The following is a 23569-nucleotide window of genomic DNA, read 5'->3' as shown; positions in this document are numbered from 1 at the left end:
TAACAAACCACCTCACATTTTGTGCCTGAAACCACACAAGCTTCTCTTAGTCTGGAGGCCAGAAGCAGTAAGTGGGCCCCAGTGGGCTAAACCCAGGTGTGGGCAAGGCTGCTGGCCCCGGGGATCCAGGGGAGAATCGTCCCTGCCTTTCCCAACTTCTAGAGATGCAGACTCTGGGGTGAGTCCGTGGGGATCTTTGGGGCTGTTAGTCTACTGCTAACAGCCTGGACAGAGTCTGGACAGAACCACTGCCTGGATCTGGCTGTGCCTGAAGCCCCAGCCTTGTGACTCACAGAAATCAGTGCAATTCCTTTGTGCTCAAGTCAGTTTGAGGTGGGCATTTTGCCCTTGGCTACTGCAAGGGTCATGACAAAGGAGAGGTGGCAGACAAACTCATCTATGTGCTGGGACACTGAAGGCAAGTTCCCACCCATTTTCTCATTTGATGGCGTCTGGCACAGTTGGCTCTGGAGTTCTGTCTCCACCCAGTAGAGTATGTGACACTAGGGATGACTTTGTGAACCTAAGATCGTGGTTACTTCCATGCCAATAGGAATCCCCATTTGGGATGTGGTGAGGAAAGACTTTATTCAGTGCAAACAGCTCAACTGTGATACGGCACAGCCATGGGACAGCCCAGCCAGCCTGGCCCAGGTGAGGTGGCCCAGTGTGACAGCCCCAGTATGACAAACCATCTCCACCAGAAAAGTGCCCTCGTGGGGTGGGAGTGGGGAAGCTGACTCAAATGTCCAAGTTTCCACCTCCAGTCCCCAATTGGCCCATTTCTATGCAAATAAGGACTCCAAATCCTCAGGCTGGTCAAAATAGAGCCACTCTGATTAGTCAGCTAAGATGATGAAAGGATATAGCTGCACAGCTGATTGGACAGGAGAAGTCTGAGTCCTAACGGTCAAACTTCCATCCTAAGAGCTTTCTTGTAAGTAAGGGTTGACTCACCCTGCAGGAGCACAGTACAGGAGGCTGGCAGCCCAGTCTGTGGATTTTCTCTAACAGCAAACATGCAGCTTGGGTGAGAGGCCCCTGTAAACAATAGCTGCTTGATTCTGGTTATGAATCTGGGCCCAGTAAACCACAAGGAGTCCTCCTTGGCAGGTATTCTTTTCAGAGTCAACAAGTTTAAGAAAAATTTACATATATACAGAGGGTGCCAAAAAAATGTATACATTTTAAGAAAGGAAAACTGTATTAAAATTGTAATCCTCAATATATACCGATAACAAAAGATGAATACAAGTCACATTTGACTTCTGCAATTACAAGAGGTACTTGAAGTGGTTACCATCAGCGTCCAGACACTTCTGATTACGGTGAACTACTGCTTGAGCAACATTGACCAGTGTCCACTTGTATACATTTTTGGCACCCCCAGTATATGTGTGTGCATGTGCATGTATGTGAATATACATATATTATATATTCACAGGTTCTACCTTGCTTAATCTTAACAATCCCAGGAATTAGGTTCCATTAGTGTTAGGGTGGTCAGTTTTAGCAAATAAAATATAGGGTGTCTGGTAAATTTGAATTTCAGATAGACAATGAATACTTTTTTTGTGTAAGTTATGTCCCAAATAGTGCATGGGATACCCCTATAATGAAAACTACTTGTTTACCTGAAATTAAAATTTAACTGGGCAACTCTAATTATTATCCCCATTTTATAACTTAGAACACTGAAGTTCTGAATGTTGAAGCCACTTATCCTTGGCCAAGTTACAGGATTTGAACCTATAGGCCTAGGATATTGTAGTCAGATCTGTGTGTGCAAAATCTCCTTTAGCAATCGTGTGGGATAGTCTGAGAGGGGAGAAGGGGACAAGGTTGTGGCCGTTTTACAACATGGCCCGTGATTCATGGTGACTGCTCCTATCAATGGGGGGGGGTTTGCGTCCCCTCTCCTTTAATTTAGGTGGGCTCATGTCTGTTTCGATTAATCTTGTAGCAGCAGAAGTGGCACCATGTGACCACCTTCTGGAACTGTCATCACGGAGCCTGCACTGCCATGCTGTGAGTAAGCCCAAGTGGTAGATGTGGGGAGGTCACGTGTGCGCACTCAGTCCTGCGGAGCCAAGTCCTAGTGTTGTCCTAGCCCAGGCACCAGACATGAGTGAAGACACCTCCTGATGACCCCAAGCCCCAGGTTTCCAGTCACCTAGAGATGACAGTGGACAAGCCACCTGATTCCTGACCTACAGAATCTGAGCATAGAGGTGGTGGTGCCATGTGACTAAGTTCAGATGGGGTATTCTGCAGCAGCAGTGTGGGACAGGGAGAAACTATCCAAGGCAGAGCAGAGGCCTAACCTACAAGTTCCACGGGGGTAGCCAAAGGTGCTGGCGTAACTCTAGGACAGCAGTTGGCCAGACTAAGTATCCTTGGCATTTTGGGCCAGACAGTCCGGTTTGCAAGTACTCAGTCTGCAGCCGCACTCGTGAACAGCCCCAGACAGTAGAGAAGCGGGTGTGGCAGGTGTGCCCTGTAGTTGTGGTTTGCTGACATCAGGGTCTCCTAGTGCAGGCCGGGCTCTGGGACCCCAGAAGGCCCTTCCGTCTCACTACCACTTTCTGGGTTCGCAGGAAATGGCTGTCCCACTGCCCTCCAAGTGTAGAAGCTGACTCAGCCCCCTCAGCAAATGCCTTCCCAGAAGAGGAAGGGAGGCTGTACACCCCAGGCCCAGGCACCAGGAGGCTGCTGGCCTGGCCACGTGCCTGCAGTGCTTGGAGAGGGTCACATGCCCAGGGCCTGACACAAGGGACCGGGTACACCTGTGGATGCTCCAGGGGCTGGGTTCTGGTACTGCACAGTGGGGCTCAGAGGCACCTGAACAAAGCCCAGACGAGGGGAATGGGTGTGGCTGCCCTGGAGGCCAGACTCTGCTCAAACCTGGCCGAAGACACCAGCGTGCAGGGGAGGACGGCGAGGCATACATCTGAGTGGCCCCTCACTGGCCCTGTGCTACCCACAAGCCAGATACAAGGAAAGCCAGAAATGGAAACGACTGTGTGAAACCTTCCACATTTTAATGTAGGAAAATCATTCATGTTAAAAAACAAACAAAACTATCGAGGCCAGCCGTGAAAGCTGCACTTGTGGGCCAGGGCAGCTCGGTGGGCGCCGTGAGGCTGGACGCGGACCTGGGGTGCACCTGACTCTCACCTGTGGGGGGGTCATCTGGGCTCCAGCTGCAGTGACCAGTGGGGTCAGGTCTCACTTGGGCCTTTGTCCTGATGACGCTATCCACCCTGCTCCTGACTTTCTTGTTACACAGAAATAAAGCCAGAGGCCTGGGTGACGCTGGGGTGACGGTAGATGTGGCATCTGCAGGCAGCAGGTGGAGCCACCTGAGGGGTGCTGGTCGTTTCTGGCCTGGGGCTCAGGACCCTTGGGGCCCACATCCCTGGACGCTGGGCATGCCTCTGGGTCCCATGCATGCAGTGCTGCTGGCACCAGGCCTGGTCTCCTGGCCCCCAATGTCCTTTGGGGAGACCAAGGAGAGGTTGGTTCTCTGGCTTCTCATAAAGTCGTTTTATTTAGATTCCAAACAAACTGAAGCAGAAGGAAGAGATGACCACAAGCTAATCAGTCCACTAACTGGGATCCCCAAGTCTCTGGCTCCAGCCAGTAGGGCAGCAGACCCCAGGCCGGGTGCCCAGCACAAATGAGGCCCCTCCTCTGAAGCCAAGGAGCACCCAGAGCAACATGGGAAAGGGAAGCAAGACCAAGGAGAGTGCAAGCGCAAGGCTACCTCCCTGAGGTGACCTCGGCGTCACATTACGAGGTGCCCGAGAGCCCACAGAGTCTGGGCCTGGTGAGGTAAAATCTGTGCATTTATTCGGTAGGGGACACGCTGTCAGGACTCCTCATTGCCGGAATCGTCCTCGTCATCCCCGAAGCAGCTGTCGGCCTCGGCCTCAGCCTCGGGGTCCTCGTAATAGTCATCGTAGAACAGGTCCGAGCCCTCATCGGGTGCTGGGGCCCGGGTCTGCACGCAGTACTCGGCCAGCGTGGTGGGCACCTTCACGCCGTCCCGCTCCGCATCCACCTTGGTCCCCTGGACCTGCTTCCTGGGGGGAGACGAGCGGGAGTCAGGACACGTACCCACCACCTGCTTCCTGGGGGGAGACGCCCGAGTCAGGACCCATATCCAGAAGGGTAGGGAGCGACGGGCTCACTCAGGAGCACGCACACAGAGCACTGCCCTGCACATGAGACGGTAGGTGAGGTTTACAGGCAGGGGGGACAAGTGAGGTGACAGGGAGGTGGCAACCCATGGCACACACACCTGACGGCCTAACGCCCTAGTCCCAGCACAAAGCACCTCTGAGACAGGAACCCCACCAGACTGATCCGCAGACGTGGAAACCTCTAAGCCCGCGTCACCTGCGGGGACACGGGTGGGGGTGAGCAAACAGGCAGGTGTAGCCAACTCGGCTCCCCACGTGGGCACATGTGAGCTGGCCCACAGGGAGTCTGCAGGGATAAAAATAGACTGGATTCCATTTCAGGGCCTCGTGAGCAGCCAGGAAGAGCTGGTGGAGGTGTGAGCGTGCTCAGCCTGTGACCAGAGGCTTGTGCAGCAGGCTGGCAGCGGAGCAGGCCGTGTTTGCCGGGGTGGAGGGGGCCAGCATTGCCCATCCATCACAGCCATTCCTGAGCGCTACAGACAGTCAGCTGTGACTGCCCAGCATCAGGGATGCCAGGGAGACGCAGAGAGGCAAGGAGAATTCACTCATGGGCTCCCTGGGGCCACGTGTGCGTCAAAATAGTTTAGAAAATTCTTATGTAAAACACCACAGAACCACCAGCAAAAACAGGCCAAGCCAATGTCAGGAAGCCGACACACTTTACTGGCAAAACTAAAACACCAAAAGAAAACCTGGAATAGGAGGGGGAGCCCAGGACAGACAAGGCTGGACAAAGCCCTACGCCCCGTTGCCATGTGCACGACACGCATAAAACAGGACCAGGCAAAGCGGGGTAGGATGACGACCACTGTGACCAGCGAGCAGCTCAGCGCAGTGAAGACGACCTTGTAGAGACAGGAGGAGCGAGCAGGTTACAGCAGGTCAGCACCCCGACAGCCTGAGGTCAGGCACCTACAAAAGGCGGTTCTGTCCAGGCCGGAGGGATGCAGTCACATCAAAATGCACCGAAATGAGCCCCAAAAAGGACGAGCTTTACTGTACATGACACCGCAGCAAACATGACTAAAAAGCTGTTGACAGAGTGGCACATGCACTGTGGTCCCATTTTTCAGATAAAAGTCTAGAAGGATATACCCAAACATAACGGTTACGTGTTAGTATCGCGAGGTTTTTGCTTGTATAATACTTGTACCTATGTGCTTTTTGCCTTCTCATTGCTTGTTGTTTCCATGCCTTTATGACAAACTGCACCTGTGCACAGCGTCAGCAATGACCTGACCCACATGTGGCCGTGAAAGCATCCCACACATGAGCTCATGCACGTGCCCACTGCCCCCAGAGGCCTCCACATTCCTGACACGGACATGGACGCGCTGCCCACGTTTGCCCAGCTTCTCTCAGCAGGGTAGCGCCTGGAGACACAGCCTCACGGCAATGTGCACAGGCCATAGCTTATTCCCCCTCACCTGCTCATGTACATTTGGGTCATTGCCTGTTTATGGCAAATGAAGGCTATTTTGAAAACATCTGCACGGGTGCTGGTGTGAACACGTGTCCAGTTTCTCTGTGGTAAATACTTGGGCCTGGAACGGCTGGGTCTAAGGTAGGGCTGTGTCTAACTTAAAATGTATTTGGAAAAAACCTAACGAAGGGCTGCTTGTCATAAAACAAGTCAGTAAACCCTATGATGAAAAGTGACAATGGACAAAGCAGCTCACATAACGTGACAAACAAATGAGGCAGACAGATGGGGTCACACCACCTGGGGTGAAAGCTGCCAGCTCGCACACCCAGGGCCTTACCCCCAGCCCAGTGTGGCACCCACAACGCTGAGGACCTGCTCTGTAATGTCACCGCCCTGTTCATGACAGGAGAGCCCTGCGAACAACTGAGACAAGGGGATGCTGGTTCTGGCAAATCCTTAGGCAACATGTTGCTTTATAAGCAAAAGAAAAAATTGTTTTAGAAAAGGCTATTTTCTAAATATGTTGATACCATGATGGTTTTTCAGCCTTTAGTAATGATTCCAAGTTTCAAAATTACAAATGTTAGGTGATGTTCCCAGCAAATTATTAAGAGGGAAAGAGAAAACCCTGCACAAAGCCCAGTCTCACTGACATGAAAAACAACTGCGGGAAACACGGGTGAGGGGCAGAAGCAAGCAGCGGAGGACACGCACATGCCCAGACATGCATGGGTTGTCTCACGCCTAAAAGCAGACAGGCAAACCACACCCCCGTTCACTGGACACACAGAGACGGGCCCATGTGACAGGACCACTGCCATCCTCAGAGGCGCTGCCTAGGAGGGCGAGAGGGGAGCAAGGGGCAAAGGAAGCCCAGGAGGAGCTGCTGGAAACCTGCGTGTCTATTTCTGGGCCACACTATCAAGCCTGTGTGTTATGCACCCTCACCCCAACACGCACATACATGGTATATCTACGGACCACAGTAAATACACGGACGTGCACGACTGAAATATTTCAAAACGTGCAAAGGAAAGAAAAACACTCCCTTTTCTAAAACAGACCAGGAGAAAAGCAACGGGCTGGGCTTCTATCCGGCTGCGCCTTTCCCCACCTCACAGCCTCGGGGTCTGCCTGTGACCCAGCAGACACGGGAGCCTCCTCACCGGATGATGTCTGTGTACTCCCGGTCCCTGCCTTTGCTCTCCTTCCACTTCCTGTACATCACTGAGGCGTCCACGTTGGCCGGGGAGAAGGTGTTGGGTTCATTGAGGAGGGAGATGACGCTCAGGAGGATGGTCCTGGGAGAACACGGAGGCAGCGGGTGGGGGCCACAGGGATCCTCACCGGCTGCACCCTCCCAGGACCGACACTGCCCCAGGAACCACAGGCCAAACACGGCCCCCCAAACCACCCCTGATGGGCGGACGCCCAGAGCCCCAGCTTTCTGGCCTGAGTCATGGGGGAGCTTATGGACACACCCTGAAGCTGCCCCAACGCCATAAGCGACATCTGTCTGGACTTTCCACCCTGCTGCCGGCCTCCTCCCACCCTTCGCCTTGTGCCCACGTGCCTGGACAGGGCCACCTTCCTTCCACCTGTAGCACGCTTCTTTCTATCCCCTAGAGCTCAGCCTGGCAAGTGGGTCCCCATGTGCCACCATCTTTTACCATGGCCTGGGCTGCTGGTCCCCTCAGGGTGAGAGGTCAGCCGAGGATAGAGCTGGCTGGTCTCAGTGGGGGTTGAGGAAGGAGGGGTGACCCCAGAGCAGGATATGCACATAGAATTCCCGGTGAGTGGGGCAGGGGTGTCAAGAGATGAGAGGCAAGGCCAGCGGAGATTGCACTGGCTCCTGGGGCCCCAGAACCCTGCAGATGGCCAGTTTCCAGGTACCACAGCACTGCAAGGAGGTGTCTCTCCATGTCTGTCCCCAGAACTCTAGCAAGGTCAGGAATGCTGGGGATGGGGTTCTACCTGCTACCCAGCTCACCTGACATTCTGGGTGGGGTTCCAACGCTCCGAGGGCAGCTCCCCGCTCTGGGGGTCATCCACAGGGGGATGCAGGATGGAGATGCACACGTCCCCCGTCTGTGCGGGGACAGGAGGGCAGGGTCAGTGCCCACACCAGTCCCTGCTGCCCCCACTACAGAGGCTGGGAGGGGCAGGCTCACCTCATAGATGTTGGGGTGCCACATCTTGGTCAGGAAGCGGAAAGCCGGTGGGGAGTAAGGATAGTCGATGGGGAACTTGAGGCGTGCCTGGGAGTGGGCAGAAAGCAGGAGGCTCAGCCAGGGCCAGCCCCATTGTCACCTCAGCGCTATGTGTGGGTTCAGTCCGAACAGGATAAGCCAACTGGGGGCTCCGCCCATGAATACATACATAAATGAGGACACCAGCCTGGGATGGACATGCGTGTGGGTACGAGTCACTAGAGACCCCACCTGCAGCCCACACTCCTCACGGACCTGGGATCAGGTGCACAGCAGGCTGCCTGAGGCTTTACTGGGGTCACCTGAGCTGATCCTGGCCCCCACCCTGCACTGGGGAGCATGGGCACCTGCCCAGGGAGCAGCTCCGAGTCCGTTCGGGCCCAGGCCATAGGAGGGCTCAGACCCACATACAGCTACATAGATTGGCAGGGTCTGGGGCTGGGAGCCTCCAGCTGGGCGCTGGACACCCGCCTCAGGTTCTGGGCTCTGGGGAGGATTAAAATAGATGCGTGCACTTGGCAAGTCCTCCTGACACCTAGCTGTGCGGGCCCCGTGAGAGATGAGTCAGCGCTGGGTGGGCAGGCTCTCTGCCCACAGGTGTCTGTCTTGGGGAGGACAGGTCAGGAAGGCAGACAAGGTCACGGGGTAGACGAGGAAGGACCACCTGACCAGGTGACAGAGCTGCACAGGATCAGCAGGTAAGGAAGCTTTGTTTGCTTGCTTCAGCTCCAGTCCCAGGCTTAGTGACGTCTGGCCTGGATCCTGGCAGTGCTCTGGGCTCTCAGAGCGAGTAGGCTGGGGGCCACTCAGGGCATTTGGGCCAAGTCCCTCTGTTCTTGGGTGAACTTGCGGAGGCCACTGGCCATGGCTGCAGAGCCAGCCTGGAACCTGGGTTTCAGCACCTGCCCTGTGGTCTGAAGTCTGGGCAGCCCAGTGCTGGGTTTCTAAGTGATGAACCCAAGAACAGCTGAGGCCCCCTCTGTGGAACAGTCCTCACCTGCACCAAGCACCCACCGTGTCTTGTTTCCCACTGAGCAAACCGAGGCTCAGGAAGAAAGCACCTTGCCCAAGAGCACACAGCAAGTCTGTCAGGCACCCGCTTCAGCACACCACATTGCCGGGAGGCCTGTCCCAGGCTGAGTGCTCCTACAGCTCACAAAAGAGAAGTGGGCGCAGCTGGGCTGCAGGAAGTGGTTGGGAAGTGGTGATGGTGGCCCATGGACACTTCCCACCCCTGCATTTCCACATCTCCTGTGGAAGAGGGTCTTTCCCTCACGCCCCACCTGACCACACTGGGACCCAGGTGGGAGAATAGGGTGGACGGCAGAACCACCCTGGGCCATATGCTGGCTTCCTTGAGGACAGACCCTGTGGCAGGTGTGATACAAGTCTCACAGCACCTCCTCCCCAATCCATTCTTTTCTAAGTAAATGGGATTATCCCCCCAACAGCCTGGGAGGCTCTACCCACAGTCCCTTGCAACCACTTAGTGAGCAATAGCCGAACACCCTTGTCCTTTCCTCTTAGACCTGCAACCTTGCTTACACTCCTGGCCTGGCCTGGCCTCCGGGTAGGACTTCAATATCTGGATTCTGAGCAATCCCTGATCCTCAGAGCCAGCTGTTCTCCAGGGTAGACATAAGAAGCTGGGGAGGAAGCTGGTTAAACCTTTCTGAAACCAGCCCCAAATCCATTCTCTGCATGGGGAGGCAGGATTCCAGACATAGAACTTAGCCCAGGACTGTTCACACTCCTCCTCCCATCACAACCCAGCATCTAGGAAGCACCCCCAGCAGACCAGGCTGCTCCCTCATGGCCACTGACCAGACTGGCCAAAATATTAGCCAAAAGTGCAAACACAGAAATCTGTCTGGGCAGCCCAGCCTAGCTGTGGTTTCTGTTCCCCACCCAGGCCTCCCAGCCAGGCTGAACCTGGCAGGGCCCGGGAGGCTCTTGGCAGGCTGTGATGGGGTGTGTTCCTATGCTGATGGCTTATTCCTCATCTCTCCCACAGGGAGACCCCTTGCCTTGTCCCTTTGGCTCAAGAAGCCAAGAACTGCGATCTGAGAGGAGTCCTTCCAAGGCCACCTCTGGGCTCAGATCATGAGGTCAAGAAAGCTGCCCAGGTTTTGGCCTGAATCCTTTGTCACACCAGTCACAGAAAAAGCACCCACCTCCCTGATCCCCACAACAACAAAAGGGAACTGCTTACAACTAAGCCACCAGATAGGGCAAAAGAAATGGCTCAGAGTGTGAGATTCTGGCCCCAAGAAGCCGCCTGCTCAGGAGAGCCTGAGAAAGGCCAGTTGGGGTGGTGATGGAGGGGCCCGAGCTTCTGAGGCCAGGGTCTGGGATGCTGGCTGGGGCCAGAGGCCTGGGGCCCGTGTGGGCACCTCTGCAGTGTGGCTCACAGGGAGAGGGTGGAGGGTGGGAGTGATGGTTCTGCCTCAATCTTCCAGAGAAAACAGGTTACGTAAAGCTCGGGATGAAGCTGAAAGGACCTGGCCCACTGCTATCAGTAAGGGTGGCTGCTTTCCAAGCAGGTCCTGGCTGCCAAAGACCCATCTAGGCCTTTGTTGCAATCCGAGCAAGTAGCCAAGTAGCCCAGCCACTGCCCCCACCCCCACCCCGGCTGGGCTCCCTCCCCCAAGGCCGGTGCACCCCAACAACAGTGCTTGCTGGTTCTGGGGAGGCCTCTTTGCCTCTTCCGGGGGCAGGGAAGGCAGCTGAAGGCTGGGTTAGCTGGGGCTCCCCCTTCACCTCCCGCAGGGCAGCGCCAAAGGAGGGGGCACATGGGACTGAGCCTTCCCAGGCGTGAGGGAAGCGAGAACCCCACACAAACACAACAGGAATGGCCCCCGGGTTTCTCTCCGGGAAGCCTGAATCTGCTTTAGGGAGACTAGGAGGCTCTTGGGGACTCCTGGGGCCCGAAAAGGGTGATGGAAGGACCTCCAGCGAGGGCGCGGAGGCCTCGGGCAGATATGGAGGGGGCCACCCCGAGAGGACAAGGGTCGCGGCGTCCGCACTGAGCTGCGGGCTCACCTTGAAGTAGCCGCCCTCATAGTATGTGTTGGGGGGCCCGAAGATGGCCACTTCCCAGTTGTACAGGTCGCCTTCGTCCACCAGGGTCACGCGGAAGCCCTCTACCGGCTCCTCCTGCAGCCCCTTGAGCTCGAGCATCAGCGCCTTCTGTGAGCTGGGCACCAGCGGCCGGGCCATGGCGGCGGCGGAGGGGCCAGAGGTCGAAGGCGCGCTGGGCCGCGGGGCCGCCGCAGGGGCGCGGGACGGGCCGGGGCCGGGGCTGCCTTCCTCCTCTACGCCGCCGCCGCCGCCGCCCGGGGCCCCCGAACGCTCCACTCGCTCTGGCGCCGCCTCCCGCCCGGCGTTCCCCTCCGCCCGGCCCACACGCCGCGCCCCGCGCTGCTCCTGTGCGCCGCCGCCGGGCCGCGACCGCGCCTGCGCGCCGCTGCCAGGACCCGACTGCGCCTGCGCACCCGCGGGGCACACAGGGAACTAGAGTTCTGTCTTTCCTGAACCGCCGAGCACGGCAGCGGGGAGGGAGGGGGCCGAGCGCGCAAGCGCCTTAGCTGTTTCGAATCCTTAGGAGGCCGCCGCAGCCCGTGCTCCGACTAGCACCCCGACGCCTGTCCGCGGAGAGGTGGGCAAGGTTGGGCTGCGCGTCCCCAGCCCGGCCCGCCAGGCTTTTGGGGCCTTTTTTGTGACGTCTCCGGCGCGGGGCGGGGCCGGGGAGTTGGGAGCTGGGCCCGGGCAGGCGGTGTCCAGCGGTGCGGTGAGTCTTGGCCTCCGCGACCTGCCGGCCCCGAGCCTGTTTCCCCATCCTTGAGGGGGACTGGTGGACTCCTTTTCCGAATCTCTGGAGCGAGCAGATAGGACGCGGAGCCGATGGGGGGGCGGGGGGGGGCAGGTGAGAGCACGCGCTGGGGCCCTCGCCCCGGGGTCTTAGGCGCGCGGTGCCACAGTTTTCCGTCGGAGGGGTTGCGGATAGGGCCGAGCTCTGGGCAGGGGCGAAGGCCCCGCGAGTGCAGTGCGGACCCGAGGGAGGCGAGGAGGCCTGAACAGAACCTTCAAGTTACCACTCTGTTCGACAAAGGAATCAGAAGAGATGGACAAGGCGCTGTCCCGCAGGCGAACCGGGGAAGCCATCACCACTCATAAGACACCCAGCTGGGCAAATCCACCTCCCAGCCCTGACCGCCCTAATCTCAGGCTGACCTTTGACCCCACCCGAGTCCTGACCCCAGCTAACCCTGAACCAAGGTTTTTTACCCTGACTCAACTGAGCTCCAACCTGACTGAGACCTGGGCCTTGACATCCACCCACCCCTTGCTAGGTCATTTGGTCAGGAGAGTTAGGTGTGGTGCGCTGGCCTCCGTCCCTCCACCTCCGGAATGTTACAGCTCCCTGTGAGGGTGACCTGTTGTGTCCCTGACCCTCCCGCTGTGCCTGCAGCCTTCCTAGCAGGTGTCCTGGGCAGCCAACAGCTGCAACACCTTGGGTTTGGCCAAGGTGACTACCTCCCTCAGATGCCCCAACACCTGGCCCCTTGCCTTGTGCCAAATGTCAGGCAGGTGAATCTGTCTAGGGGAAGGAAAACTGGGGAGGGAGGGCGAGGAGTCAGAGCTCAGGGCAGAGCAACAGCTCAAATGGCTGCCCGAGACTGGGCCTTGGCTTTCTCATCCCTAAAGCTCTAGGCTTAGTCTCTCAGGCCCTCCGCCCTGCACTCTGGAGAGCTGGGGTGGGCCACTCATCTGTCAAATGCGCTATAACTTTGCCAGGTGGTTCCAGTTTCATGTGGCAGCTTGTCAATAAACAGTAATTAATCAGGATTCTAACAGGTTTCCCAAGGTCTCTGCCTACGAACACCCCACATCCCTAGGAAGTGCTGGGGGACAGTCCTGGAAGTATAAAGGGAAGCACCAGATTTGTGCCCCACCCCAGCCAACCCACAGGGGGCCCCATCTCCCAGGAAGCCTGCTGTGGTGGCAGATGTCTGCAGTTTCTCCCTGTCGGTTTTCTGTGCACTGCACCTTGATTTTCCGGGTGGGGGGGTGGGGGGAGTGGGGTGTTACCCCATCTGTCAAATGCAAGTAGTGACCCTCTTCATAGGGCTGTGGTGAGAGTCAAATGAGATGTTGCAGGCCTTGAATGTGACATCACTGCCATTAGTATCTGCCCAGTGAACCTTTTCCTTGGACAGCTGAGATAACTGAGGCCCAGGGAGGAACTGCTTGGGCGGGGCACATGCGGAGAGCGGGGCTGGGGACTCGGTCTCCAGCTTCCAGAACAGCCGGCCATGTGGGCCCACATCCCTGGTGTCGTGTGCGGAGGCCTGCTCGCCACGCCATTTTTCAGGCGGGGTGGCCTGCGGGGTCTCTGCTCCCGCTCCCCTCACAAGAACGCAGGATATGGTGAGGCCAAAAAGGAACACCCACGGAGCCATAGGTAGGGGAGCCATACCAGCACGGTCTCACTGGAGGCTGGGTTCACTGGACGTGCGACCTGCCTTCCGCCTTTCTGCCAACTGACTGACCGACGACTCTCCTCCACTCTCGACTCTGTTCCTCTCCTCGGCTCTTCGGCAATCCTCAGCAGTCCTCGGCTCTCCTCCGTAGCCGCAGCAGTTATACCAGCGGCCAATCGGCTAACCGGCCACAGCCCACGGCCAATCAGCCACAGCCGAGCCAGCACCTTTCCACGTGAGGCCGAGAGCCTGTAAACTACTCTCTGGGGCTCTGTCCCCACACTTGGTGTGGGGACAGAGCCAGGAGTGCAGTTTCCGGGCTCTCGGCCTCACGTGGAAAAGTGTTGGCTCAGGTAGTAAATGGCGATCAACTGTGATTCTATGGCCATCAGCTGTGACTAGTTGGCCATCAGCTGTAACCAGTGAGCCATTGGCCACTAATATGACTGCTGTGGCTACGCTAGCAGAGAAAAAAATGGGGGCTAGCAAGAAGATGGTGACTGAGCCTGCAAGAGCAGATCGCAGTCAGCACAGCAGATTGCAGCTAGCAAGTGAGGTTGGTTGGCAGAGAGGAGTGGACGGCAGGTTGTGGATAGTGTGGCTCCTGCTTCCTGCCCAGCCGCCAGCGAGACTAGTGGTATGACTCCCCTACCTATGGCTCTGTGGGTGTTCCTTTTTGGTCTCACCACGTCCTGCATTCTTATGCGGGGAGTGGGACCAGAGATCCCGCCTGACACCTCGCACGACACCTGGGGAAGAGCCTCCTGGGTCCAGGGCACCTCACCAGGTGCCTCCGTGCCCTCCACTCCCATAAAGCTGTCTCCCTGCGATGGTGGGGCCCACTGGGGCTGGTGGGCATGCAGCCAGGTGGAGAAACGCTTCTGGGTTCCGGCTGGGGGGTGGAGCACACACACTGAGTAGGCCTCAGGCACAGACTTTATTACTGCTGGGGAGATGGAGGCTTTGCGGGTGTGTATAGGGAGGGGTGCCCGCTTTCTGGGGCCCTCAGCCTGCCCCTGAACGGGGCTGGAGCATCATTTTGGTCCGAAGCTGGGTGTGGGGAGGGCTCCCCACAGCCACTGCATGCAGAAGCTCCCAGACACATGTCCCACCAGGAGCTGTTGAGCCAGGCCTCGCATTGTCCCCAGCTGTCTGGATGGAGGAGGCAGGTGAAGCATAAGCAGAGCTCAGCCCACCGGCTTGACCTTGGCGATGAAGAGGGCGGCAGCCTTCTCCAGGAACTCCTCCCGGGTCATGGGGGAGCTGGGCCGCCGGGCCACCAGGGCGCGGTCCATGGCCAGCGCCAGGCTGTCAGGCCCCAGGCGCGAGCCGGCCTCCAGGTATCGAGCAGGCGCCACAGCACCGTCGCTAGCCTGCAGGGCCCCCTCCAGGGTGTCCAGCACCGCCTGGCCCATGCGGCGGTCGGCGGTAGCCAGGGCCGGGTCCTCCAGCAGTCGGTAGAGGGCACCCGCCCGCGCCACGAACTCCAGCAGCACGAAACAGGTGAGCATGCCGGCGCGGAAGACACCCAGCGGCACGGCCTCGTGGTCCCGGCACTGGATCTTGTGCAGCAGAGGCGCCACCACCTCCTCAGGCGCCTCCCCATCGCGGCAGATGCGCTTGAGCAGCTCGCTGTAGGTACGCCCATCCAGCCCCGGCTTCTTCTTGCGCCCGCTGGCCCTCAGGCACTCGTAGGCCACGCCCACGTTGTTGTTGAAGGCTGCCCTGTGGACAGATGGAGGCATTGGGCTAGCCAGTCGGCGCCCAGCACTGCCTTCGGCCCCTGCAGTCTCCAGTCCCCATCGCTCTTCCTCCAACACACCAGGCCTAGCCCAGCCTCCAATGCCTGTCCCCCAAGTCACCTTTCTGGTAGGGTCCTCCCTAACTCCTTCCTCCTCTATTTTTCTTCATAACAGGGCCTATATGGGGCCTTATGAGTTCATGTCTTTCCCACCTAATCGTGAACCCGGGATCCCATGTCAGTATTTTTCTGTCACTGTACTGCCCCACTGCCTAAAACTGCACAGCCTACAGCACGTTCTCTACAAACGTCCGCTGAATCACCTGATGGGCATCTGCCCCATGGGACACACCAACTGCCCTCCTGACAATGATGCTTGCATTTATGGGCTGGTCACCCTTGGCCACACTGCTTAGCCATTTAACGTGGATTAACTAATTTCACTTGTCTTCAGTCCCACTTGCCAAGAGTTGGCAAACTACAGCTGTGGGTCAAAACTGGCCCATGGCCTGTTTCTGTAAACAAGTTTACTGGCACACAATCACATCAATCCACTGACACACTGCTTGTGGCAAGTTTTCTTGCTGCAACAGCAGAGTCCAAAGCTGACAGTACGAGGTGTGATCAACAAATATGGTGAATGTTTAAATAAAACATTTTTATTACAGTAAAAGACATATTGCCATTAATCACCCTCAAAATACTCCCCCTGGCTTTGAACACACTTGTCCCATTGTTCTTGCCACTTTCTGAAGCAGTTCTGGAAGTCCTCTTTCGTGAGTGTCTTTAATTGTGCTGTCATGGCTGCCTCGATGTCCTGAATCAATTCAAAACATTTACTTTCCATGGTTATTTTGTTGCACGGTGCCAGATCCAGTGAATAAGGTGGATGAGGACACACTGTAATGTTTTTATTTGACAGAAATTGCCATATACTAGAAGGAATGTGTGACAGAGAGCCTTTCCGTTGTGATGAAAATATACGGTGAATGCTGCTGCCCAGTGCCATCCAACAGAAAGGCAGGATCTTCAATACGGGATGCGGTGCATCGAAGCTTAGTTTCAACTTGTTTGGTGCGGTCAGTCGGGTGTGAGCCACAGTTGAGAGAAGGTGTGTTTTAGTGTGCCGTAAGTCTTCCTCCATCATGACAACGCTCCATGTCGCACATCGCTTCTGGTATGGCAATTTCTGTCCAATAAAAACATCATGGTGTGTCTTCATCCACCTTATTCACCTGACCTGGCACCGTGCGACTTCTGGCTCTTCCCCAAAGTCAAAAGGATTCAGGACATCAAAGCAGCCAGGACAGCACAACCAAAACGTAAAAGAGGCCTTCCAGAACTGGTTCAGAAAGTGGCAAGAATGATGGGATAAGTGTGTTCGAAGTGAGGGGGCGTATTGTGAGGGGGATTAATGGCAATGTGTCTTTTTCTGTAACACATTTTAAACATTCACCGTATTGTTTGATCACACCCTGTACTTGCTACCTAGCCTTTACAGAAGTCGGTCAGCCCCACTGTTGGCTGTGAGATGGGCAGCTCCTTGCCTCATGAGGAACCTGAGGTCCAGCCGTGTGCCTTGGCCAGACTGTGAGCTTCACGAGCAGAGTTGGGGAGCACAGCAGTTAAACGTGCTGGCTGGAGGGTGAGCCTGGGTGGCTAGTTGACCCCGTCTCACTCCCATCATCAGATCAACAGGCCCAGTGCTCAAGTGGCTGGTGGCCTGTTACTAGTTCCACAGTGACACATGGGTAGTGAGGCTTAGGGCGGGCTGATGATCAGGCCAGGGAATCCCAGGGAGGAAGAGGCTGAGCTCAGACCTCACATTCGTCCTTTCTGGGAGATCAGCTCCATGGTTAGGGAAGATTCACACTGAAGCTCCACTCTTATCTCGTGTGTGACCTGGACCTGTCACCTTACCTTTCTATGGGTGAGCATGCAGTGGGAGCCCAGCAAACCCTGGCCGGCATGAAGCAGGAGCCCAGTGAATGCCAGTCAGTACAGAGAGGGAGCCCAGTGAACACAGGCCAGCGTGTAGCAGGAGCCCAATAAACGCTTGCCACTCAGGTCACGACTGCTGCCCAGCATGTGGTTTTTGTGGATGGGTGTGCTGACCTGGTTAGCTGTGTGGGCCAAAGCCGTCACAGAGGAAACCAAGGCCCTGAAGCAAGAGGGCAGTAGCCTGGGGTCTCTGTCCTAGCTGGGACTCAGTCCCCGCCTATCTGGCTGTACACTCCTGTCTTCCTGCTCATTGGGTCCTTGGGTGGGCTGGGACCTCTGGGTGTGAGGGTCGTGGGAGTGTCGAGGGTGCAGCCTCCACTTGGCCAGGCTTGGCTGCTATGATTAGGGCATAATGCATAACCCTCGGTGGGAGATTGTATTCCTAAATCCTTTCACTAGAAGGGAACTGGGAGACCCGCTGTGAATAACTGATCGTTGTTGAGTGTCCTGTCGGCTACCCGTTGCTACAGCACAAGTTACCCCAAATCCTGTGGCCTAAAACAACATTCACTATGTTGGGGTTTCTGTGTGCCCGTGGTCTCTCCTGAGGTTGAGGTCAGGCTGTTGGCCAGAGGAGGTGTACCACATGATGGTTGGGACATGAGGCCTCAGCTCCCCACCCTGGGGTGTCCCCGCCGGGTGGCCTGAGCACCTCCACACACGGCAGCTGTTCCGAGGGCATGGGACTGAGGCAGGAACCGAAGTCTCTCTCTGTCTGGTATGTGATGCCCGGTGGAAGTGGGAGGCAAGTGCACACAGATACCAGGTGAGGGTCTCCGGGGTGCTCCGGAAAGATGGCCTCCATTGTGCTGTCCACCTCTCTCCTCCCTGTGGCTGAGACCTGTGACTTGCTTCAGCCACTGAAACATGAGCATGAGCAACCCACAGTCAGCGTTCAATGGCGTTCTCAGACAACCAGCACCCCACCCCCCCAGTCCATGCCCGGGCCCCGTGGTGTGAGAGGCAAAGCTGAGTTGTGTTACAGCCACTGAGATTTCAGGTGTCTGTTCCTGCAGTGGGACTCAGCTCACCCTGACCAGTGCAACCAGCTTTGGGCCCAAAGCCTCTCGCCCAGGAACCTGGTGGACACACCAGGGGCACTCATTGGCCACCCTCACAAGTGTTCACTGAGCACAAGTGGCCCCACCCCGTGCTCATGTCCCCATCCCTGTACCTTAGCAACCGCATGAGGACCGGAGGGCTGATTTTGTGCCAAGGGCTTAAGGCTGTACCCCATGCAAGCTTGTCATTGCATGGCCATGGCTGCAGTTTGGCTGGGCTGTCCAGAGGCTGGCTACCTCATCCCTGGCCTCATGGGGCAGGAACGCAGCAAAGGGGTAATTACAGCCCAGTGAGATCAGTCGTGTCGGTGAATTGGGAAAGAAGCCCAGAGAAAGACTAGACCACCTGCCTCATACCCGCCCCTCCCGGGGAGCTCCCCAAGCGATTCCTGGCCACGAGGTGCGCCCATGCCATCTGCTGAATGGTGGTGGGGTAGGCAGCCTACTCTTGACGTGGCGGCTAAACAGGAAGAGGGGAGGGGACTCTGGGCCTCAGCTGCCCTGTCTGTGAGGTGGGACTGGGTACTTACTGAAGGTTCCCTCCTATCAGCTCCTACACAGAGTAGTTTGTGAAGCATATAAGCATTTGTTAAAACACAAAAAGAATGTTTATGGGATGTCTCCAGAAAGAGAGTTTTCACTTTAGACCAGCGGTTCTCACTGGGGGTGATTCTGCCCACAGGAGACACTGGGCAATACCTGGGGACATCTGTTGTTGTCACACTGGGGGTGCTCCTGGCATCAAGGGGGTCGGGGCCGGGGAGGCTGCTCATACTCCCCCCCCCCCCCACGCCCAGGACGGCCCTCTAGCGGTGATCTGAGCAGAGAACTGGCCTAAAGCCACTGGTGCCTTTTGCGTGTCTTCCAGGGTCACAGGAACCTGCAGGGGATAGCACTGTGGCTTAGGAGGAGGCCTTTGGGCCACACTGCCTAGGTCTGACTCTGGCTCTGCCCTTCATGGCCATGCAGCCCTCGGCAAGTTCCCAGACAATTCCTGGGGCTGTGAGGCTGGCAGGGGGGCTGATGGGACAAGGCTGCCGCTGTTACCAGTGCTGGAGGCCAGCATTTCTGATGTCTTGAGATGCCAGCACAAGGGGTTTGGTTGACTTCTTCCCAGATCTTTCACGGTGATGATGCTCTCAAGAACAGCCCCAGGAGCCAGTGGACTCTCAACCACAAGGTTGCCAGTTCAATTCCTCGAGTCCCGCAAGGGATGGTGGGCTCTGCCCCCTGCAACTAAGATTGAACACAGCACCTTGAGCTGAGCTGCCTCCTGGATGGCTCAGCTGTTGGTTGGAGGGAGGGCTCTCAACCACAAGGTTGCCAGTTCAATTCCTCGAGTCCCGCAAGGGATGGTGGGCTCTGCCCCCTGCAACTAAAATTGAACACGGCACCTTGAGCTGAGCTGCCGCTGAGCTCCCGGATGACTCAGTTGGTTGGAGCATGTCCTCTCAACCACAAGGTTGCTGGTTCGACTCCCGCAAGGGATGGTGGGCTGCGCCCCCTGCAACTAGCAACAGCAAGCTGAGCTGCGCCCTCCACAACTAAGACTGAAAGAACAACAACTTGAAGCTGAACAGAACCCTCCACAACTAAGATTGAAAGGACAACAACTTGACTTGGAGAAAAGTCCTGAAAGTGCATACTGTTCCCCAATAAAGTCCTGTTCCCCTTCCCTAAAAAAAAAAGAAAAAAGAAAAAAGAACAGCCCCAGGACAGCCCGGCCCACCCCTCAGCGTCGGGGCAAAGCTGCTGGGCCTCGGAGCACCTGTCTCCCACACCTGGGCAGGCTTTTTCTGCTCCTGACCCACTGGGCATGGGTGAGGGGCTCCTGACTGTGGCTCCGTTCCTGGGGGGCCAGGTAGCCTAGGTGCTGCCAGGACCTGCTGTCCCCCTGCTCACTGCTCTCCCTCTGTACTCCTGCTGCTCCCAACTGCCTCCAGCAATGGCCCCAACGTCCCTGCAGTAGTGACTAGTGTCCCTACAAAATGCATGTCCATCTGGAACCCATGAGTCTGACCTTATTTGGAAATAAAGGTCTTTGAGATGTAATTAGTTCAGGATCTGGAAATACGATGAAGTGGCTCTAAGTTCAATGACAGTATCCTTAGAAAAGAGAGAACAGAGACACAGAGGCGACAGCGGTGTGATACCAGAGGCTAGAGTATGCTTCCACAAGTCCAGGGACACCAAGGACTGCCAGCTAGACCAGGAGTTGGGACAGGCAGGGAGGACCCTCCCCTAGAACCCATGGAGGGAGCACAGCCCTGTGACACCTAAATTTCAGACTTGTGCCTTCCAGAACATTTCTGTTGTTTTAAACCACTAAGTTTCTGATTGTTACAGCAGCCACAGGAAACCAAGTTTCCTGTTGACCCTAAATCCAAGTTATTCAACCCTCACCTCCTAGGCTACTGGACACAGGGCTGCTGCCAGCCCACGAGGTACCTTTGTGTGAATTAGGAAAAAACTCTGCAAAAAGCCTTCATATAAACATCCTCATCTGTGATGTCTATGGTATGAGTGGCTTGTGCAGTGCTTGACCTGAACAACTGTACGTGTGGCTCTGCCACTGACTACTTTTCCTCGCTGGGAGATGTCCTGAGATGCCACCCTCTTCTGGTTCCCTCCTTCAAATCAGTTTTGTGGGTTCTTCCATGCTGGGGCTCCTCAGAATTGGGTCCTGGGCTCTTCTCAGCTCTTTAGAGGTCTTCACAACCCCTCCCAGTTGAGAACCTCCTGCCCAGTTGCATATCTCAGTTGAAGACCCTCCTGTCCACTTTCATGCTGGTTGTCCCAGCCCCCTGACTTAAACATCCCCAAGCACCTCTGGGAAATTTCCCCAAACCAGTGACCACCCATCTCAGTGGATGGCCCCATGGACACCTGGCACTGTCCTGTGCACACCTCTTCCACCCTGGCCCAGAAAACCCATCAGCTCAACTTCACAGAATGTCCCAAGCCTGTGTGTCCTACCAACCTGCTCCTCTTCCCAGGTGCCCATCTCGGGGACGGCCCCAGACACCCCACACTCCCTTTGCCCCGTGTTGGAAATGTGGATGCCCTGCTCAGATGCCCGTCCTCCACACCCTCTCTCATGGCCAAGCTCCTGCTCCAGCATCTCCGCTTTCCTTCTTGTGGCCTGCACCTGACTCTCTTGGGGAGTCTGCCCCAAAGCACCTGTAAATACCCTAGGAATCAGGCTGAAACGCTCCCTTACTTGGCTTCCTCCCCCTTCCTGGGGTTCTCTGTGAGCTCCCCCTTATCAAATTACCCCCCACATGCATACTTGCTTCAGGCACTATTTCTGCCCCCCCCCTCCCGCAGCCAAAACCCAGCCCACCCACATCTACTAAGTGACTTCGTCTGGTTGGTGCTGCTTCTCCCCAATCCACCTGATGCAGACCATGGATCCAACACATTTCTCAACTGCCTTCCAAGGGCTCAGAACTCTGGGAAAGGGGGGACATGTGGGGAGTAGGCAGGTGCCATTCCCCGCACCCCACCACGCTTCAGCCACGGGAAGACTGTGGATCCTGTACTGCACCTGTACAACCTGCAGGCCGGTGCACCTTTGGTCTCCTGCCTGCAACACCTTTCCCTGTGTGTCATGCAAAGCTCTTCCCGGACACCCCTAATGCATGCCAAGAGCCTCCCTCTAAGACAGGGGCCTTGGGTGACTGGGTTGCTCTCTGTCTCTACGGCCTAGCCCTGTAAATACTCATTTTCTGGCTGAATGGACGGGGATGCTACGACGCTCAAAACGAGGCATCGAGGAGGAACCTGTGTCAGAGGACTGGCGCTCCATGGTGAAGTCATTTCTGGGCTTCATGATTTTAAAAGTTGGGTGGACTGCAAGGGGAAATTCAGTCCTGCAAAAAGGCGTCGTAAAAGACGGAGCCAACAGGAACTATCCACGCCAGCGCACAGCACGCTGGCCACCTCCAGGCTACGCTAGGAACCCCCAGCCCATTGCGATCCGGGTCCTTCCAGCGCCAGGGAGGCACTGCGAATTACAATTCCCAGCATGCCCCGCGCTCCAGTGCCGGCGCCAGGGGCGAGGAGCCCCGTATAGCACGCTGGGAGTTGAAGTCTGGCCGCGGCCCCTACCCGCCCAGGCCCTGCCCAGTCCCGCACCTCTGGGAGTGGTGAGCCAGGCGAAGGTGCCATAGCGCGCGGCCCAGGCGCTGTTGCTGCAGTAGGAGTTGGCCTGGGGGCTCCCCGGCGCCGCCGTTTGCAGGCGAGCGCAGGCCCATGTTCTCGAAGTAGTGCGCCAAGAAGGAGATCGGCTCCTCGGGCCGCGCCTCCAGCACCTTCAGCAAGGCCGCACGCAGCATGTCCGTCACGCCGACCTGCCGCAGGAAGTCCTCCTCGCTCTCGGTCGATGCTACCGCCCTGGACACCGACGGCCGGGTGCTGTCGGTGAAACTGGCCGCAGGGGTCAGCACCGGCCGCCGCTTCTCCACTGCCGCCATCTTCACTGAGGGCGACGGGACCAGAAGCGCCGCCATGTTCCACAGTGCGCTGGCGCTTCTGGGCAGCCGTCTTGGTTAAGGGCAGAGAACGCTGGATCACGCTGGAGATTGGGAAGTAACTAGTGCCTGCCACTCTTTTCTCTAGGTTTTAATTGGTGCTCTGCTTCCGTTTTCCTCTACCTATCCTTGTTGGTTTTCTTGGCTTACGTCCGGAACCGAACTTTGCCAGACTCCAAGATGGCTCCCAAGAAGAGGCTTGGTTTCTTGCATGAAGCCGGATTGCTGCCATCTTCTTAGTGGGCGAGTCCTCCCTTAGCATGGTCCCCTAACAACCAGTTTCCTCGGTTACCAGAGAAGCCGGGGCGCGCGTCAGGTGGATCCACCTGGATTCAAGAACTGAGCACCGCCACCAACCCCTCTGATTTTCGTCTTTGAGCCCAGCTTGGCCCTCAACCTAACCCAATCTTGGTCTGAGTGTATAGCTCTCTTTGTGGGGACACTCCCCCCCCCCTCCAGCCACCCAATAGGCTGCGTCAGGGGTCTTGGGCGCCCACCGTCCCTAGTCCCCTGTACACGTTCTAGGAATGAGTGGACTACCCACAGTCTGCAGTTCACGGTCCCAGGCAGTTACCTTTCATCACCACCGGAGAGGTCTTTCTCACACCGCATCTTCTAGCGCTCTCAACTCGCCCAGAGCTACTCAGTGCCCGCAGGCTCAAGTCCCTGGCATCTGCTGATCTCATTTCCAGTCCCTGTCTCGTCTCTCCCTTAATAGGCCACTGCTCTTCTGTGTCCGTTCACACTGTCCTACCAAATACGTCCTCCACTTCTTTTGAGGACACCCGCTTATTCTTGAAGCTGTGGCATCCCCGCACCCAGGGAAAGGCACAGCATTTGGCTTCTTCCGCCCCAGGCAGAGTGCACATCCCCCCCCCCCCCCCCCCCCCCCCCCCCCCCGACCCTGGCC

The 23569-nt window shown here is 56.9% G+C and overlaps 2 protein-coding genes across 4 annotated transcripts; both read right to left on the bottom strand.

Moving 5' to 3' along the window:
• Positions 1-3020: 3020 nt before the first annotated feature.
• CDC34 (cell division cycle 34, ubiquitin conjugating enzyme) lies at positions 3021-11279 on the bottom strand. 2 transcript variants are annotated; one of them, XM_019716036.3, is made up of 5 exons: positions 10884-11279; positions 7803-7889; positions 7622-7719; positions 6798-6858; positions 3021-4081 (listed from the first exon to the last, which is right to left on the bottom strand). In XM_019716036.3, the coding sequence occupies exons 1-5, from the start codon at positions 11058-11060 to the stop codon at positions 3872-3874; spliced, it is 633 nt and encodes a 210-aa protein (XP_019571595.1). In that variant the 5' UTR covers positions 11061-11279; the 3' UTR covers positions 3021-3871. The 2 variants fall into 2 exon arrangements, with proteins under 2 accessions (XP_019571595.1, XP_019571594.1); XM_019716035.3 differs by having other exon boundaries at positions 3021-4085; positions 6798-6932; positions 10884-11269.
• Positions 11280-14242: 2963 nt separating this feature from the next.
• Positions 14243-23140, bottom strand: TPGS1 (tubulin polyglutamylase complex subunit 1). Of its 2 annotated transcripts, XM_074337355.2 has the most exons (4): positions 22265-22397; positions 19175-19363; positions 17719-17926; positions 14243-15049 (listed from the first exon to the last, which is right to left on the bottom strand). In XM_074337355.2, exons 2-4 carry the CDS (start codon positions 19191-19193, stop codon positions 14512-14514), a joined length of 765 nt encoding a protein of 254 aa, XP_074193456.1. In that variant the 5' UTR covers positions 19194-19363; positions 22265-22397; the 3' UTR covers positions 14243-14511. The 2 variants fall into 2 exon arrangements, with proteins under 2 accessions (XP_074193456.1, XP_019571604.2); XM_019716045.2 differs by lacking the exons at positions 17719-17926; positions 19175-19363 and having other exon boundaries at positions 22265-23140.
• Between the last annotated feature and the right edge of the window lie 429 nt (positions 23141-23569).

The sequence above is a fragment of the Rhinolophus sinicus genome, chromosome 15 (assembly GCF_057876585.1).
Source record: "Rhinolophus sinicus isolate RSI-liver-muscle chromosome 15, RSI-T2T, whole genome shotgun sequence".
In the NCBI taxonomy this organism is placed as follows: Eukaryota; Metazoa; Chordata; class Mammalia; order Chiroptera; family Rhinolophidae; genus Rhinolophus; species Rhinolophus sinicus.
Note: the sequence above shows the minus strand (reverse complement) of the source record. Positions and strands in the feature narration are given on the sequence as shown.

Excerpts from the sequence above, each read along its gene's own strand:
- CDC34 (XM_019716035.3), bottom strand. The coding sequence starts at position 11,060 with ATGGCCCGGCCGCTGGTGCCCAGCTCACAGAAGGCGCTGATGCTCGAG. Across the intron at positions 7,890-10,883 it reads ATGAGGGCGGCTACTTCAAG|GCACGCCTCAAGTTCCCCAT; the intron begins GTGAGCCCGCAG and ends GCCCACTCCCAG. Across the intron at positions 7,720-7,802 it reads GGCACCCCAACATCTATGAG|ACGGGGGACGTGTGCATCTC; the intron begins GTGAGCCTGCCC and ends GTCCCCGCACAG.
- TPGS1 (XM_019716045.2), bottom strand. The coding sequence starts at position 22,638 with ATGGCGGCGCTTCTGGTCCCGTCGCCCTCAGTGAAGATGGCGGCAGTG. Across the intron at positions 15,050-22,264 it reads CTGGCTCACCACTCCCAGAG|GGCAGCCTTCAACAACAACG; the intron begins GTGCGGGACTGG and ends ATCTGTCCACAG.